The 15,466-nt window shown below is 37.1% G+C and overlaps 1 protein-coding gene across 1 annotated transcript in view; it reads right to left on the reverse strand.

Annotated features, from left to right (window-relative positions):
- Cog3 (component of oligomeric golgi complex 3) overlaps positions 1–8,499 on the reverse strand; it is a 49,761-nt gene extending 41,262 nt beyond the window's left edge. The window contains exons 1-7 of the mRNA XM_010637114.2: positions 8,443–8,499; positions 7,833–7,979; positions 5,893–5,954; positions 4,743–4,908; positions 4,083–4,157; positions 2,812–2,904; positions 1,412–1,537 (exon numbers count right to left, since the gene is read on the reverse strand). Coding sequence (XP_010635416.1) covers positions 1,412–1,537; positions 2,812–2,904; positions 4,083–4,157; positions 4,743–4,908; positions 5,893–5,954; positions 7,833–7,979; positions 8,443–8,499 — 726 coding nt within the window. The remainder of the gene's footprint in view (positions 1–1,411; positions 1,538–2,811; positions 2,905–4,082; positions 4,158–4,742; positions 4,909–5,892; positions 5,955–7,832; positions 7,980–8,442) is intronic.
- Between the last annotated feature and the right edge of the window lie 6,967 nt (positions 8,500–15,466).

Genomic DNA, 15,466 nt, shown 5'->3' on the forward strand with positions numbered 1-15,466 from the left:
TAAAGTGTTTGTAGATGGGGAGGGGAGGAGGGGGTGAAGGGAGGGCAGAGGTAAGGGGAAAAAAATGAGAATCAAGACTTGCCATGTAAAGGTACATGATCCCAACAATGAATGTAACTGTACTGTATCCCTAAATGTACCAATAAACTCAATAAAAAAAAAAAAAAATTAGTCTCCTAAGGTTACTGAAAATTCTGCAAAATATTAAAAAAATACTTTGGCTATTACATCAGCTAGAAGCAACACAAAGAGTAAAACACAACTCAAAAATCACTAGCTTTGAATAAAAGTTCAAGAAGACATTCCACATTTTTCAGAAAGTAAGCTTAAAAAGCAAAATATAAATAACCATTTTGTTCTACTTTCATAGGAAAGAAATATACTCAATGACCACCGCAGCTAGCTCTACTCTTATTTCCTAACCTAACATCCTACTAACTTTCTACCTAGCACTTACTACAATCTGTAGCTACTTTGTTTCCTTTTTTAACTCATCATTTCTCCTGAATATAAGCACCATGAGGACAGGAACTTAGCTATCTCCTTTTTGCTGCTATGCATTTCCTATTTCAATTTAAAACATTAGGGAGATGCACAATAAAAATGTTTGCTAAATATAAAAACCACCAAAAAAAAAAAAAGGCTAAGAAGAAAATTTAGGATAGGCATGCGTATGGGCTGGGGATTTAGCTCAACGGTACCACACCTGCCTCGCAAGTGCAAGGTCCTGAGTTTGATCCCCAGTACCACAAAAAAAAAAAAAAAGAAAGAATGAAAGGAGTGTAATTCAGAGGTAGAGCCCTCCTCTTGCATGTACATGGCCCTGGGTTCAATCTCCAGCACCAGAAAAAATAATGATAATTAATAAATAAATAATCTATCAGACTGAACCACTTGCATCATTTTGGTATTTTTCCAATACTTTCATAAAATAGAAATGTTTTAAATGACAAACACTTTGTATTTTTTTTTTCAGCTGGCCTTGAACTCACTATGGAGTCCAGGCTGGCCTCGACCTTGCAGCAATCCTCTTGCTTCAGCCTCTAGAGTGCTGAGATTATAAGCATGTGCTCATTTGATTATTTATCATATATTACCAGATACTACTCATACTGCTAAATATTATGTGAAAATAAGACTGTAAGGGACATGTCTTATAAGGACATTTCTCCTGTTACAAATAAAACTCCTAGGGCCTGGGATTTAGCTCAGTGGTTCCAGCGCATGCCTTGCAAACCCAAGGACCTGAGTTTGATCCCCAGTACCAAAAAAAACAATAATTAAATAAATAAATAAAACTCCATTAATAAAAAGTAAAACTTCAGAACAATTACAAAGTATTAATCTTAGATAAAGATTATGGACAATAAATGAACCAAAAATAAAGACGTTGTTGAATCAGTTAACTCACCCTTTTAAGTAACTGATTTGTGAGAGTCTGTAGTGTATTCACAGTGTATGTCTTCATGAGGTGCAATGCTTTAGAAAGACACTGTTTAAACTTCAATAAGTATACAGGATAATCTTTAAAATTAGGCTGTAAAACAAAGAGAAAGATTTACAAAGAAAAAACAAACACTAACAAAAAGCTAGATTTTAATAAAAACCTAAGTGTCCTTTAGGTAAAGCAATATATGAAGTTCAAACATTTAAAAAAAAATTTTATGTAGTTTAGGAGCTCCATGAAGATAAATACTATGACTCACTTCGTCACAGCCAAATCATCCCCTATACCTGGCACAAAGTAAGGGGTTCAATAGCTGCAGTTTTCAGCACTTGGACTATGAGACTAATATGTGAAGTCCAACTAGAGAAAGAACAGAGAAATCCTTGGAGACAGAATTATTAAACCAAAAAGCGTCACCATGCCTATAAGCCCAGCTCTCTGGGAAGCTGAGGCTAAAAGATCACCAAGTTCACACCTACCCTTTCAGAACAAAAAATAAAAAAGCGCTGGGAAGGTAGCTCAGTGCAAAGGGCCTCAGATAAATCATCAGGATGATGCGGGGGGGGGGGCCTCCAAAGAGCTTGTCGCTTTAATTCCCCCAAGTAATATTTTCCATTTCCAAGGAAGTTTCTTGCACACCAGGGTATCAACAACTTAAAATGATTCATCCTTTCAAGTAAAATAAAGATGAGTCAGCCAAGAGTAATTCTATACTAGGGGCAGCCTCAGGAGCTAAAAGTACTGTACTTTTTATACTACTAATGATAACAATGAAGAATTAACTACTTTTTCTTCAATATGTTGTAAATACATACAGTCATCCCTTAGGATCCATAAAGAATTGTCTCTAAGACCCCCAAGAATATAAAAAAAAAAAACCCATGGATGCACAAGTTCCTTATATAAAATGGCATAGTGTTTTCATATAATCTATATTCAACATCTCATCTACTTTAATGTATTTCTAGATTACTTATAAAATGCAACTCAGGGCCGGGGATTTAGCTCAGTGGTTCCGCCGCCTGCCTTGAAAGTGCAAAGTCCTGAGTTTGATAGCTGGTACCAAAAAAAAATTAATTAATTAAAAAACAAAACCCAATTCAATACAAATGCTATGTAAATAGTTGTCACACTACTGTTTAGGGAATGACAAGCAAAAAAGTCTGTACATGGTGAGTACAGATGCAGTGTTTTCTCCTGAGTCTTTATGATTTGCAGTTCATGGAATCCATAGATACAGAACCTGTGGATAGAGGGCTGACATTATTTTTCCTTTCAGCAGAAATAATTATTGTAGCACACAGAAAGTAATACAATGGTAATGTTAAGATTTCTCTGAAACATACACAAATACCATTACTTACATGAGATGAAATATAGGTTATACAGTCATCTAACTTGGCCAGCATAGGTATAAATCCTTCACTATTTACAGACAAAGTAGGAGAATTCAATTTCTTCAAAAGGACCAAAAAGAAAAAAAATTAGTTAAGTGATAAAAACAAAATACAGGTACAAGTTTAATATTACTAATTAGAATTTTAAAAAAAAGTTAAAGTACAGTGTACTAAGATGTTGACAGTATATTTTAAGTCATCAAAATATCCTCAAATACAGTCCATGGACAACAATAAAGAAGAAACAAATAGAAAAGAATACTGATTCAAATCAATTTATTCCTACTAAGCTTTAATGGAGCTCTGCATGAATTAGCAAATATTTTTACTGTACTACTGCACAATGTTATATTGAAATACTATATCAAGTACCTACATTTCCCACTTTCTAGTACTTTATAACATATAAAATTTTTCCACTTTCAAACACTGGCAATTTTCTTATGTTGTTTCTTAGCAGTCGTATTATAAAAGTAAAACATTACTAGCCAATCATTTTATAACTTGATATACAAATAGCTTGGCAATAAACTAATTTCCATTGCATTCCATGGTTTCACTTCTGTGCTATTAGCTTTATTTCTATGCCTTTATTAAACTGTAATATTTATTTTAATAATTTAATAACATGGTTTATTTATAATTTATAAATCAGAAACAGAAATATAACTTACACAACAGTTTTTATGGGGACTATTATTTAGGATACAAGTATACATTATAAGACTTTACATGTCTTCAAACTAAACATGGAAGTTTGTTCAAAAAATGTTTTCACTAGCACAATCACAGCAAGATTTAAAATTGAGTATTTTTTCTTACAATTTTCTTCATAGTTTGAAGATAAGGTAGAAGAGGCAACAAATCAAAAGACTTTAATAACAACAAATTTAAGAAACATTATTTAAACTATATTTTAAAAACTCAACTGGTAACAATATCTCCACATGTTACAAACAGGAATATCTCTTAGTAAACAAGCTTTTTTTTTTTTTTTTGAGGCAGGGTCTCACTATGTAGTTGAGACTGACCTGGAACTCACCATGTAGCCCAGGCTGGTCTCGAACTCACAGCAATCCTTCTGCCTCAGCCTCCCAAGCGCTGGGATTACAGGCATGCGCCACCACGCCCCGCTATACATTTAAGTAACAGTATAACTCAAGCTAATTTCTAAATTTGAGGATTATACTGAGGGAATATAAAAATCACTGACTACAAAAAAAGTAAAAAGCACTTACTGTATTAATAGTTTCCAATTCATTAAAATAAGAAAGCTTTTGTTGAATATTTTCAGCCAGATCAACAAGTTCCGACTTGCATTTTTAAAAGAGAAAAATCAATTACTATAAGAATATGAGAATTAACACTCCAGTCTCCAGATTATCAACAGATTTATATAAGACATGTAGGTTTACAGATTTCCCAATAGTCAAATATTTCTGTGGTCATGAATTAAAAGAGGTAATACTTAAGAGTAAATTTCATGATTTATAAAATAATAAATGACTGCCTTCAAAAACACATAAAATACATACAGAGAAAATTCTGAGACATGCTGAGTTTTCAATATTTTACTTCTAAGACACCAGTTTCAGTGCAACTTCAATCAGTTCAATTGCTTGTTCGTGAAATGTTAATAAGAATGGACAGAACAAGATAACAGATCCACTGATTCTGACACTACACTGAGACCTAACACTCACAACATAGGAGTGCTTGTCTGTCCCTCTTCACATGACCTCATTTGAAAAGCAGGCTGCCCTGCATTCTTAGCACAAGGCCTCATCCAGAGCAGTGTTCAACATGTAAGAGATTAAGGAATTAAAATGCAGCTGCATTCATTAAAATAAAATATTAACTATAATCACTGACCCATCCTCCCTCCTACTCCAAATTACCTGTTCTTTTAGGAGCTGCTCACAGGCTTCATGGAGGGTTCCTGTCTTATTAGACACAAATAGATACTGGTTCTGCAACGACTCCAAATGCTGAAGAGCACTGTTTACATCATTCAATATAGCATCACACTGCTCCTGAAACCCAGACAAGTAATCCCTCATCTGTCTAGAAAACAGAACCAAAAGGGATTGGAAATATTTTCCCCCAATAAGCACACTCACTTAACAAGAAAGTCTCATTTTTCACACAAGCTTGAATTTCAGGAGGAAAGTCTGACCTATTAGCAAAACTGATTATACTCAGAAATATAGCAAAAGCTATGTCATAAAATGTCCCAATACTTAAGAAGACAATTCACTGATACTATAAGAAACAACAAAGTTAACTTTAACCTGGCTTTTCACACATAAGGTAAAGGCTCAACTATCAAAGAGTGAGATCCCAAGCCAATCCATGGTTGGTCAGTTCTGTCAGGTCACTGCCACCTTTGAGAGATGGTGTGATGCTGTGGAGAATTACAGATTGGGAACTGGAAGCCATGCGTCCAAGTCCCAGCTCTACTTAAGTCTGTATGATATTGAGCAATTTACTAAATATTTATAGGCCTCAGCTTACTCTTTTGTAAAACAGAAATAATAATTATCTTGGCTCACACAGCTGCTATGAGGATTAAATGGGATATTACATCAAAAAGCCTAACAGGCTTCCCAGTAATAACAGCTGTCAATAAATGTTAACTGAATATGAATACCAACCCACAATCCTGAAATGGCTAGAATCTGTACATTACTATGTCTCCCCAAGCTAAGAGCATATACAACCAGAACTAGACAGTTAAACCCGATCAAGGTAGCCATCCTTAATGTCTGTGAATGTTTCTCCTTATCTAGGAAGGCAACAAATACCTCTTAAAGTTCATGTACAATTACTTTAACCCGGTGCTTTCCAGAGATACCTTTTTTTTCAATCACACTAGTTCTAATACCAGTTATAATGACCCAAATCCTCTCTCTGGCTATTTTTAAACAAAATGTGCATGCTGGCATCTTCTCTACACCTTTATGTGTTTAAAGACAGAGAATATGAAATATATGAGGTGATTGTGATCTAAAAATTACAATATCCAACAAATATAAGAATCTGACATACCTATATTTTGTTCCTTCATCCTGATCCATCTGAGTTTGCAGCTTTGCAAACCATGAAAAAAACTGAAAAAATAAAGAATATTATATTGTTGACTAAACTAAAAAAGATAAAATAAAACATGAATACATGCTAAACTATAAGACAAAGGGGTAGACACTACCTTAGTCTTATTGTTTAAGGCTCAGTCATAAATAATTAGCCTTAAGCCAGGCGTTATGATTTATATCTAGATGTGCCCCAAAGCCTCATATGCTCATAGGTGCGGCTCTTAGAAGGTGACTGGATCATGGGCGAATGATACTCATCAGTGGATTAGTCCATTGATGAGTCTGTAGCTCAATGTGATGTTGGGAGGTGAAGCCTGGTAGGAGGAGGTAATCACTGGGAATGTGGCCTGGAAGGGTCTATCTCCTGCCCCCTCCTTGATCTCTGCTTCCCACTGCCACACCATGAGCTGTTTCTCCTGTGCCATGCTGACCTGCCTTGGAACCAGCCAATCATGAATGAAACCTCTACAAACTGTGAGCCAAAATAAACACTTTATCAAACTATAATAGTACATAAGATCCTAATGAGATAAATGACAATGTGAAATAGGAAGAAAAGGACTAAAGGTGTAGGGAGAGTGGGAAGGGTAGGGGAACGATAATAAGGGATAAGAAAAAAATATGAGAAAATGAAAAAATGGAAATAAAGTGTTTGTAAATGGGGAGGCAGGAGGGGGTGAAGGGAGGGCAGGGACAAGGGGAAAAAATGAGAACCAAGACCTGTCATGTAAAGGTACAAGATCCCAACAATGAATGTAACTATACTGTACTGTATACCTAAAATGTACCAATAAACTCAATTTAAAAAAAAAACAAAATAAACATTTCTCCTTTAAATTGTGAGTACTATTTCTCAATGACAAGAAAGTAACTGAAACACCAGAAGAAGATAATTTTATATGTGCAATATTTACATGCTAAGAAAAACAAAGGATTTTAAAAAACATCAGCCATTTTGAAAGTTCAGTAAAAGGAGTATTGGAGACACAATTAAAAAATAAATAAACATTTCTTCCTAATACTCACTTCCTAGTTTGCCAAATCTGAATAGTTAGCACAGAGCCTCAAGTAAATGTCAATATTAATGTTATCTAGTAAGAAATTTGAGAATAAAAACTTGAAAATAAGATTATATAGTTTTAAAAGATGGGCTTTGGCATAACCTAAACCATTAGTTTGAATCCTGGCCCTACTACCAACATTATGAAAAATATCTATTATTTAAAAACAGATGGAGCTAAACTATATCATCTGTCTGTAATCCCAGTACTCCAGGAGGCTGTGCGGGAGGATTCCAAGTTTTAGCCAAACCCAGGCAACTCAGCAAGATCTTATCTCAAAAAAAAATTTTTTTTTAATTTTAAAAGGGCAGAGATATATCTCAGTGAAAAGGCCCTGGGTTCAATTTCAAGTATCAAGAAAAGAAAAGAAAATACTTAATTGCTCCAACTAACAGAAAATCAAGAATGTTCTAGAAAGATCTGACTGATAATCACTATGGTGTTATATGTTCACACGGTTTTTTTTTAATGGTTTTTTTCACATTGAGTTTATTGGTACATTTTAGGTATACAACACAGTTACATTCATCATTGGGATCTTGTACCTTTACATGACAGGTCTTGGTTCTCATTTTTTCCCCTTGTCCCTGCCCTCCCTTCACCCCTCCCTCCCCCTTTACAAACACTTCTTTTCCACTTTTTCTTTTTCTCATATTTTTTCTTTTCCCTTATTTCCTTTTCCCTACCCTTCCCACTTCCCCTACACCTTTAGCCCTTTTCTTCCTATTTCACATTGTCAATTATATCCACCTATTCATTAGAACCTTTTTATTAGCCTATCCTGAGACATCTACAGTAATCTAATATCCTTAGAAAAGATATTGCAATTCACCTGCTGTGCAGTCTCAATTCTTTCTTCTTCCATTCCTAAGGAAGCAAAACCCTTCAAGAGAATGTCTTCTGTAGATTCAGGCACTATTGAAGTCAGGTCAATAGGCAGCGAATGGGAAGTTAAGCTGCATGAGTCTTCAATCGGGAGCTTGAAAAAAGAAACCACAAAATATTTAGGCAACTTGAAAATTCTTTGAATTTAACTCGACTGGGTTTCCATCTCATTGGTTTTGAAAAAGAAAAAGTATTTCCACTAAATCACCTGAGGTTAATAAACACCATATAACACTAACACTTTTAACTAGGCTCTCTATGTTAAATGCTACTCTCAAAACATACAATACCAATGTTACACTATTAGTAACACATGATTTTTGAGACGGCTTTCTAACAGTGATGGTGAATCACTAAATCACACACATTTTTCTCACTTGTACCTCTGGTTGAACTACCAACAGAAAGAAAGAAAGAAAACCTGTGTCCCAAAAGTAGCTCATTCTCAGGATCGAACAGAAAAGCTGACCAACCAACCAGGTTAACAAATCACACTCCACATTTAATCAACAAACCGACTCTTCCTCTCATTTCTACCACTCACAGTTTTCACCTACATTTTTGTTGACAAAGTTTGAAATTCCATAAATAGGAAGAATTTCAGAGTTTCCCATCAGTCTCAGAAAAGCCCAAAGGACAGGCTGCACTTTGCACCATTATACCGACAGTATTTCTAGTGCTCCACTACTAAAGACAGTCCAGGTGTTCACTTATCTGAGTCTAAAGAAAAGCTGGTTTTAGACCTGAACGAAAAGGGAAGCAGATGCTGGGGAAAGCAGAAGGACCCATTGGTTAGGCTCAAGTCTAGTTTTTTAGTTCTTAGTTCAGGGCATTTAAGGTTCCCCAATATAAGGCAAAATCCAAAGCCTTGTGAAACTTATTCCTGTCTATGTTTCTGAATACAAATGTTTCACTGAAGACAGTATTTTCTGTTCAAGCTAAAATAAGCTCAATACAGTATGCACCACCAATTTTGAAATATGATCCTTTAATGTGAGGTTTTCAAGTATAGATTCAAATGGGGCTGCTGTTACTGCAAGGTGAAGCACACTACAGGGCAACTGGTTTGAAGCCTGTTGTTGCTCTCTTATAAAGCTGTGAGACACAGAGCAAATTACTTAATATTTCTAATCTTCAATTTCTGCTATCTGACACAGATAGTCTCTGCACCATAAGACTACTGTAAAGAGCAAAGAAGAAAACAGAAAAAAAAAAGAAGAAGAAGAAGAAAACAGAGATGTGGGAAAACTGGCCTTTTGAAATACTAGGAAGCTATAGGCAGAAAGTGATCAAGAGGGTCCCTGAGTTGCTTCCTCCTCACACACTAGTATGACTTGAGAACCAGGAAGGTGCTGGGTATGGGTAAATGTGTTTATTAGGGCATCACTTGTTCTGTAATATAAACTCTTCCTGGACGGTAACATCATCCCTGAGTGTGTGAAAGGACTGAGGCCCAGCAAGAATTAAGTTTCTCAAACCCAGTGAGTATCTATCTTGTGTCTAAGTGTCACCAACAACTATATGCTGCCATTAGGAGCTCAGCAGGACACAGGAGCTATGCTGAGGTGCCACCCTAGGGTCACCAACAATGAGCTGTCTCCTCCAAAAGGGGTAAAATTCACCAGAGACAAACTGCATTAAAGCACTTGGCATAAGATCTGCCACACAGTAAATAATAAATTTGAGGTAATGCTATTTGTATTTGTAGAAGCAGTACTTTTTATTCTCACTCAATGCTAGCAACAAAGTATATAGAACTAAATCTATATTCCTTGAGAATGAAACAGTCACTAATCTATTTTTACAATATTGTACTAGCAGTAAAATTTAGCTCTATATGCACAGGACCTAACAAAATTCAATCAAATGATTCTACCAGTATTTTTTACATATATCTAAACCAGGTGTATCTAAACCAGGGCTCATAGGCCACATGCAGCCCTGGACTTTAGTAAAACAGTTCAAGACCTAAACTTCTAACAGCATCATGTGATTTTTAGCAGTATTTTTTATGACTAAGTTGTGTGCAGTGCTCGAGCACAGACCATACTGGACTTTTATAAGACGTATCTTCCCAGAGGAAAATATCCCTCACTTCACAGACACACCTCATTCACTTCATGGCTTTTTGACAGAATGTACATTTGTGAACCAACAACAAGGCACATGAAGAGTAAAACTAGTTCTAAAATTTCCTATGAGCACCTTGAGAACTCTCTAAGAACTGCAACCACTTCCATCAAACCAGATATTGCTATATTAGTTTCACAAAAATGAGGTCAAATCTCTCACTAGTTTTATGTTGGTGCTGCCTTCTTTCTTGTTATGATCAAAAAAACATTAAAAATAAAGGAAGTTTGGTTACTTATATACATTAACTATATTATATTCTGTGTTAAGTGGCCCAAGATAATTCCTCTTCACTCAGTGAAGCCCAGGTAAGACAAAAGAATGGACATCCATGATGTAAACAGACCAATTTCAGCTTTGAAAAACACACCAGGAAACACATGGAGACCAAGCTAAGGTGAGAACTGCATGAAGGAATATTGCTTTACTCTAACAGTCAGATAAAGCCACTTAATCCACGAAATCAGCAAGGTGAGGCTTCCAAATAACCACACAACTTAAATCCTAGGGAAAGATGGGCATCTCCTGGAAGAACAGGCAACAAGCATTGGATCACTTGTGAAAGATCACAGGAAAAAAAGGACAACAAGCACCACACAAGACAGGAAATTGAATTCAATCAAACCTTTCCACAAACTGGAGGATCAGTACAAAGACCCCAGAAGCCATGAACCAAGAGTTCACACTCACTCACCTGGGCCCCTCCACAGATCTCCACTAGATGGAGCTGAGTGGGAAATGAACAAAAGGACAGGCCTAGAAGAGAGGTGTGACTGCTTCTACGTGGGAACACAGGGCACAAAGCCCATTTGAACCCTTACGCCCAGTGGAACCAAACTGAAGGCCACTGGAAAAAGGGGAGCAGGCGGCAAATTCCGTCAACCCCAGAGCACAGAAGGTTCACTATGGCCAAGGAAAGGGAAAGAAAATAATTGTGAGCCTAGGGGGACAGTCAAGAAACACCCAAGGCCCAGAATGATAGCAGTCTCTCACAGTAACAGAAAGGATGGAATCACTGAGAAAATACCCCCTCCAAGGCCCAAGGGAGAAAAGGCCTGCCTAACACTCCAGCTGGACCTGACAGCACAAAACCCCAACCAACCTCAACCAAGCTATGAAGCACCAGGAGGCTACTGCAGGGAGGGAACAAAAGCACAGGGACAGACACCCTCTGAGACCCAAGCACAGAGCACACTAAAAGCAGAGGACAGAGGAAGAACACAGAATATTTAGAAAACCCTGCAGCAAAAGTTTATGCATGAGAAGTCTGAAGCCAGTCATAAACAAAGATAATGAGAGCAACAACAAACCTAAAGCCAGCTCAATTTCTCACTAGACTGACTCAACTCCGAAACTAACAGTTAACAAGAGAAATACGCCATACCAAACATTAACAACATGCCTCTTCTCTACTGTTTCTGTACACAATATCCAGTTTTCAATTTAAAAATTCAGGTAAAAGCATAAAAAAATAATTCACTGTCAAGAGATAAGGTAATCAACAGAGCCAGGCTCAGATGACCTGAATACTGGAACTATCAGAAAAGGAATTTAAAGTAACTGAGATTACTGTGTTAAAGGCTCTGGGATAACATACAGATAAGATGAATGAATACATACAAACCTAGAGCAAAAAAATGAAAACCATGTTGAATGAAAACGCTAGAAATAAAAATGTTTACAGATTAAAAAAAAAAAACCTACATCAGTACACTCAGCACAGCTAAAGAAAGAAACAGTGAACTTCAAGTCAAGTCACTTAGTAAAACTTACTCAAATTGAAACATAAAGAGAAAACAAATACAGCATCCAAGAACTGCAGAGTGGTAATGAATGATCCAATATATATGTAATTGGAATTCCACAAGGAAGAGAAAGCATGAGAGAGAAAAACAGGGTAGAAGAAACATTTGAAGAAATAAGTTTAGAATTTTCCAAAAATAAAAGGTATTAAACTACATCTTTCAGAGAATACAAGCAGCGTGTGCACACACACGCACGCACACACACACACACACACACACACACACCTACAAATTCCTGAAAATTTTTTAAGGCAGCCAGAGACAGAGACTTGTTGCATACAGAAGACCAGCAGGCTTCTCATGAAAAAATATAAAAGCTACACAATACAGTGACATCTTTAAAGTGCCAAAAGACCAAAAAAAAGCCAATGTATTTGCACACACTTGTAATCCCAGCATTCAAGAGTCTAAGGTAGAAGGATTACTGCAAATTCAGGGCCAGCCTGAACTCATGGCAAGCCCCTGTCTCAAAAATAAAATAAAGTGCCAAAAGAAAAAAGTCAACTCAGCATCCCATATCAGTCATAAGGACTTTTACAAGAAGCAGGAGGCAGGTCCCTCTTCCCTTAATCTAAACTCAGAACTGTTTGGTCTTAAACCAAGCATGAGAAAAGCCACACTAGAACTTCTTTAAAAAAAATGTTGAAAGTAGTTAAACAATTAGTTTTTAATAGTGTCAGAGAAAATGCCTGCATTTGGTATATATGTCTAAATCTTATCTTCTCAAAATAGCTGGAATAGAGTGGCAACTCAAGGAGTGTGGTGTGTCACAAACTTGCCTGTTCTGACTTCTCCCTCAGCCGCAAGGAGGTGATTCAAATCCTCCAGCTCACTCACACATTCCTGGCTTGCAGGGGGAACAAACAGATACTACCAAAAAAGAGACCCTGGTTGGCAGTGATGAAGAGCTCCTGAACAGCCTATGCAAATGGAGACATTAACATATTAAATAACTACAACAAACTACCAAGCTTTCCCTGAACAGCTGGATGGTCCAGGAAAAAATGAGCATACACCTTCCTCTCCTGACTTTACTTCTTGAAGAATTCTGAGTTAGGGAAAATCACTTTTAGAAATGATCTGACCAATTCACTCCCCAAATGAAAACTAGTATTACTTTCTCTGTTTGGAGCAAATCATGGAATTGCAGAACCTTCCTCAAGGAACCTAGTCTCTTCTTTCTTTCATCTGAGTGACATCTGTACCCCTCTGGATCACAGGATTCTACTCTATTCTTTTAAGTCAATCATTTGAAAAAAAGCACATTAATAATGTAATACTAGCAAGTGGCTTGTCATGTACTTTACATACAGGACTGCATTAAATTCTCACAACTCCTCGTAAGTCCCAATTTTTATAAGGAAGAAAACAGAAGCTTAGAAGGGTTAAAAAGCATGTCTAATCACTGCAGCCTACAACAAAACAATAGCTATACTAATAAATTACAAATAAATATCAGGGTAAATTATTTTAGCACTTTATCAAAATTTACCAAGTTCAGCAGAAAGAAAAAGTTTTCCTAGCTACTAAAAATTATCCTGAGTATAAGAAATCAGACTACTACAAATTATTTTATCTAGTGCAAAAAAATAATAAAAATAAAAAGCATAACTCCCTTTCCAACAAAAGGAAAGGATTTTCCATAACCCAAAGGAGAAAACTATCTTCTAAAGCATTATGATATTTACTGAGTGTTAGCTGGCCTCTTGCTATTCTACTAACCTGCCACGTTTCAACTCTTTGGGAAAACACTACAATAACTCCTTTAAAGATATACTGCTTGGACAAAATAAAAATGGAGGCACTTTTTAACACCAGTATTAAAAGAGTGGTAATGGAAATAAAAGGAAAAGGAACACAAGGGCTAAAGAGAGGTGAAGAGCAATGAAAATGTTCCCCTCAAAGATTCCAGGATAGGTAAACAACAGGCTGCTTCCTTCCCATACGAATCCAACACCAGGGATGAATGTACGAGAAAATCCTCACTGAATTTTTTGTTTTTGGTTTTTTGAGACAGGGTCTCACTATGTAGTTGAGACTGACCTGGAACTCACAATGTAGCCCAGGCTGCTCTCAAACTCACAGCGATCCTCCTGCCTCAGCCTCCTGAGTGCTGGGATGACAGGCGTGCGCCACCTTAAGAATGTCCCTTATCCACGACCTTGCACTACGTTGTCCTCCAGTTACAATAATCTCTTTTTAGTCTTTCCAAGGCTGGATTCTTGTTTTCTATCATCAGTTCTCACTACAGACTGTCATTTTCACTAATAATGAATACCTCCTCCCTTTCAGTCACACCATCCTATTTTGTTTTTCTTACACTATGGATCACTGTCCAAACTTATCTTCTTTATCTTTTTATTACATGTTCACAATCTCTGTAATCAGCTTTGTGAGGCTTGAGAGCTTGTCCTTCCTATTTTTCTTTCTATCCCTAATTCCTAGCTCACAGTAGGCATGAAATATATGTCAAATGATTAAATGCAGCTAATGATAAGTATCACCGAATAAATACGGAAGAATGGGGTGAAAATGTCAAAATTCTAAACCCTCCTTGGGCTCAGTGAGAAAAAGTTAAACAGTTTATAACACGTGATAATGGGGTTTTTTGCCTTGTAGAATATGCCCCCCTCCTTTCTCGAGTGCCATGAAGCCCAAGGATCCTGCTTCAACTGTAGACCAAATCTACTATAGAGACTGAAACATTTATAGAGCAAACAACTGCTATTATTATCTAGACCATAAAAGACTTTCACAGCCACGTCAAAGAACTTTCCAACTGCTCATTTATTTCAGACTCACTTCCTACAAAGCATCCTGAAGGTGGACAGAGAACCCCAAAAGAGAGCACCTCCTTTATGGAGCACAGGTAACAAATGTGAAGAAAACTTTCAAATCAAACCTTCAAAGTTTAAGGGCGGCAAAAGCTGAGGACTCTAAACTCAATCTGCAGTTAGTACATCAATTCCTAATGGTATAAAAAGAATACTTCCAAAACGAGAAGTAATCATCCCCCAAAAAACTGGCCCCCAAAACTAGAAACTCTGTCAAATCTGACAATTCATAAAATGAACTTCTAGCCATTTACACTAAATGAAGTGAACCACACAAGCAGTAATATATGCAGAATATCTGAATGATAAATGAATTAAAAGCTCTGACACTGAGACCAAAAGCTAGCATTATTTAGACATGTACTGTCTGCACAAAGAAAATTCATTTTTATTGTTTTGCTATGATTAAATAAACGTGATCTCCCATAACCTCTACTTCCAGAGCTCCGTCTTCCCAATGTGTGCAATAAGGGAAACTGTCATTCAGCTCAAGCTTTGGTCTCCCGAGGCCCTCACAGAAAGGAAGCTAGACTGTTTACTACAGTGACGAACAAGCATCAATTTGGAGACTGACTGCAGCAAAGTAGCTCGGGTTCCGTGCCCTCCTCCGCGAGGGTGGGCAGCAGGATGCAGATGCGCCTCGGTCAACACGAGGGACACCAGGAGTGGGTGACCTGGTGCGAGGCAGTTGGGGAGGGCTGGGTGCAGCCGGGAACCAGCCCCGAACGCCCCGAAACCTCCCCAGGGGCTCAGTCGGGATCCCTCCCACTGGATCAGCCGCGGGGGCCCGGAACAGCGCACCCGGAGTGGTG

Source organism: Fukomys damarensis, unplaced genomic scaffold (genome assembly GCF_012274545.1).
Source record: "Fukomys damarensis isolate Sample0158 unplaced genomic scaffold, DMR_v1.0_HiC HiC_scaffold_38, whole genome shotgun sequence".
Classification (NCBI taxonomy): Eukaryota; Metazoa; Chordata; class Mammalia; order Rodentia; family Bathyergidae; genus Fukomys; species Fukomys damarensis.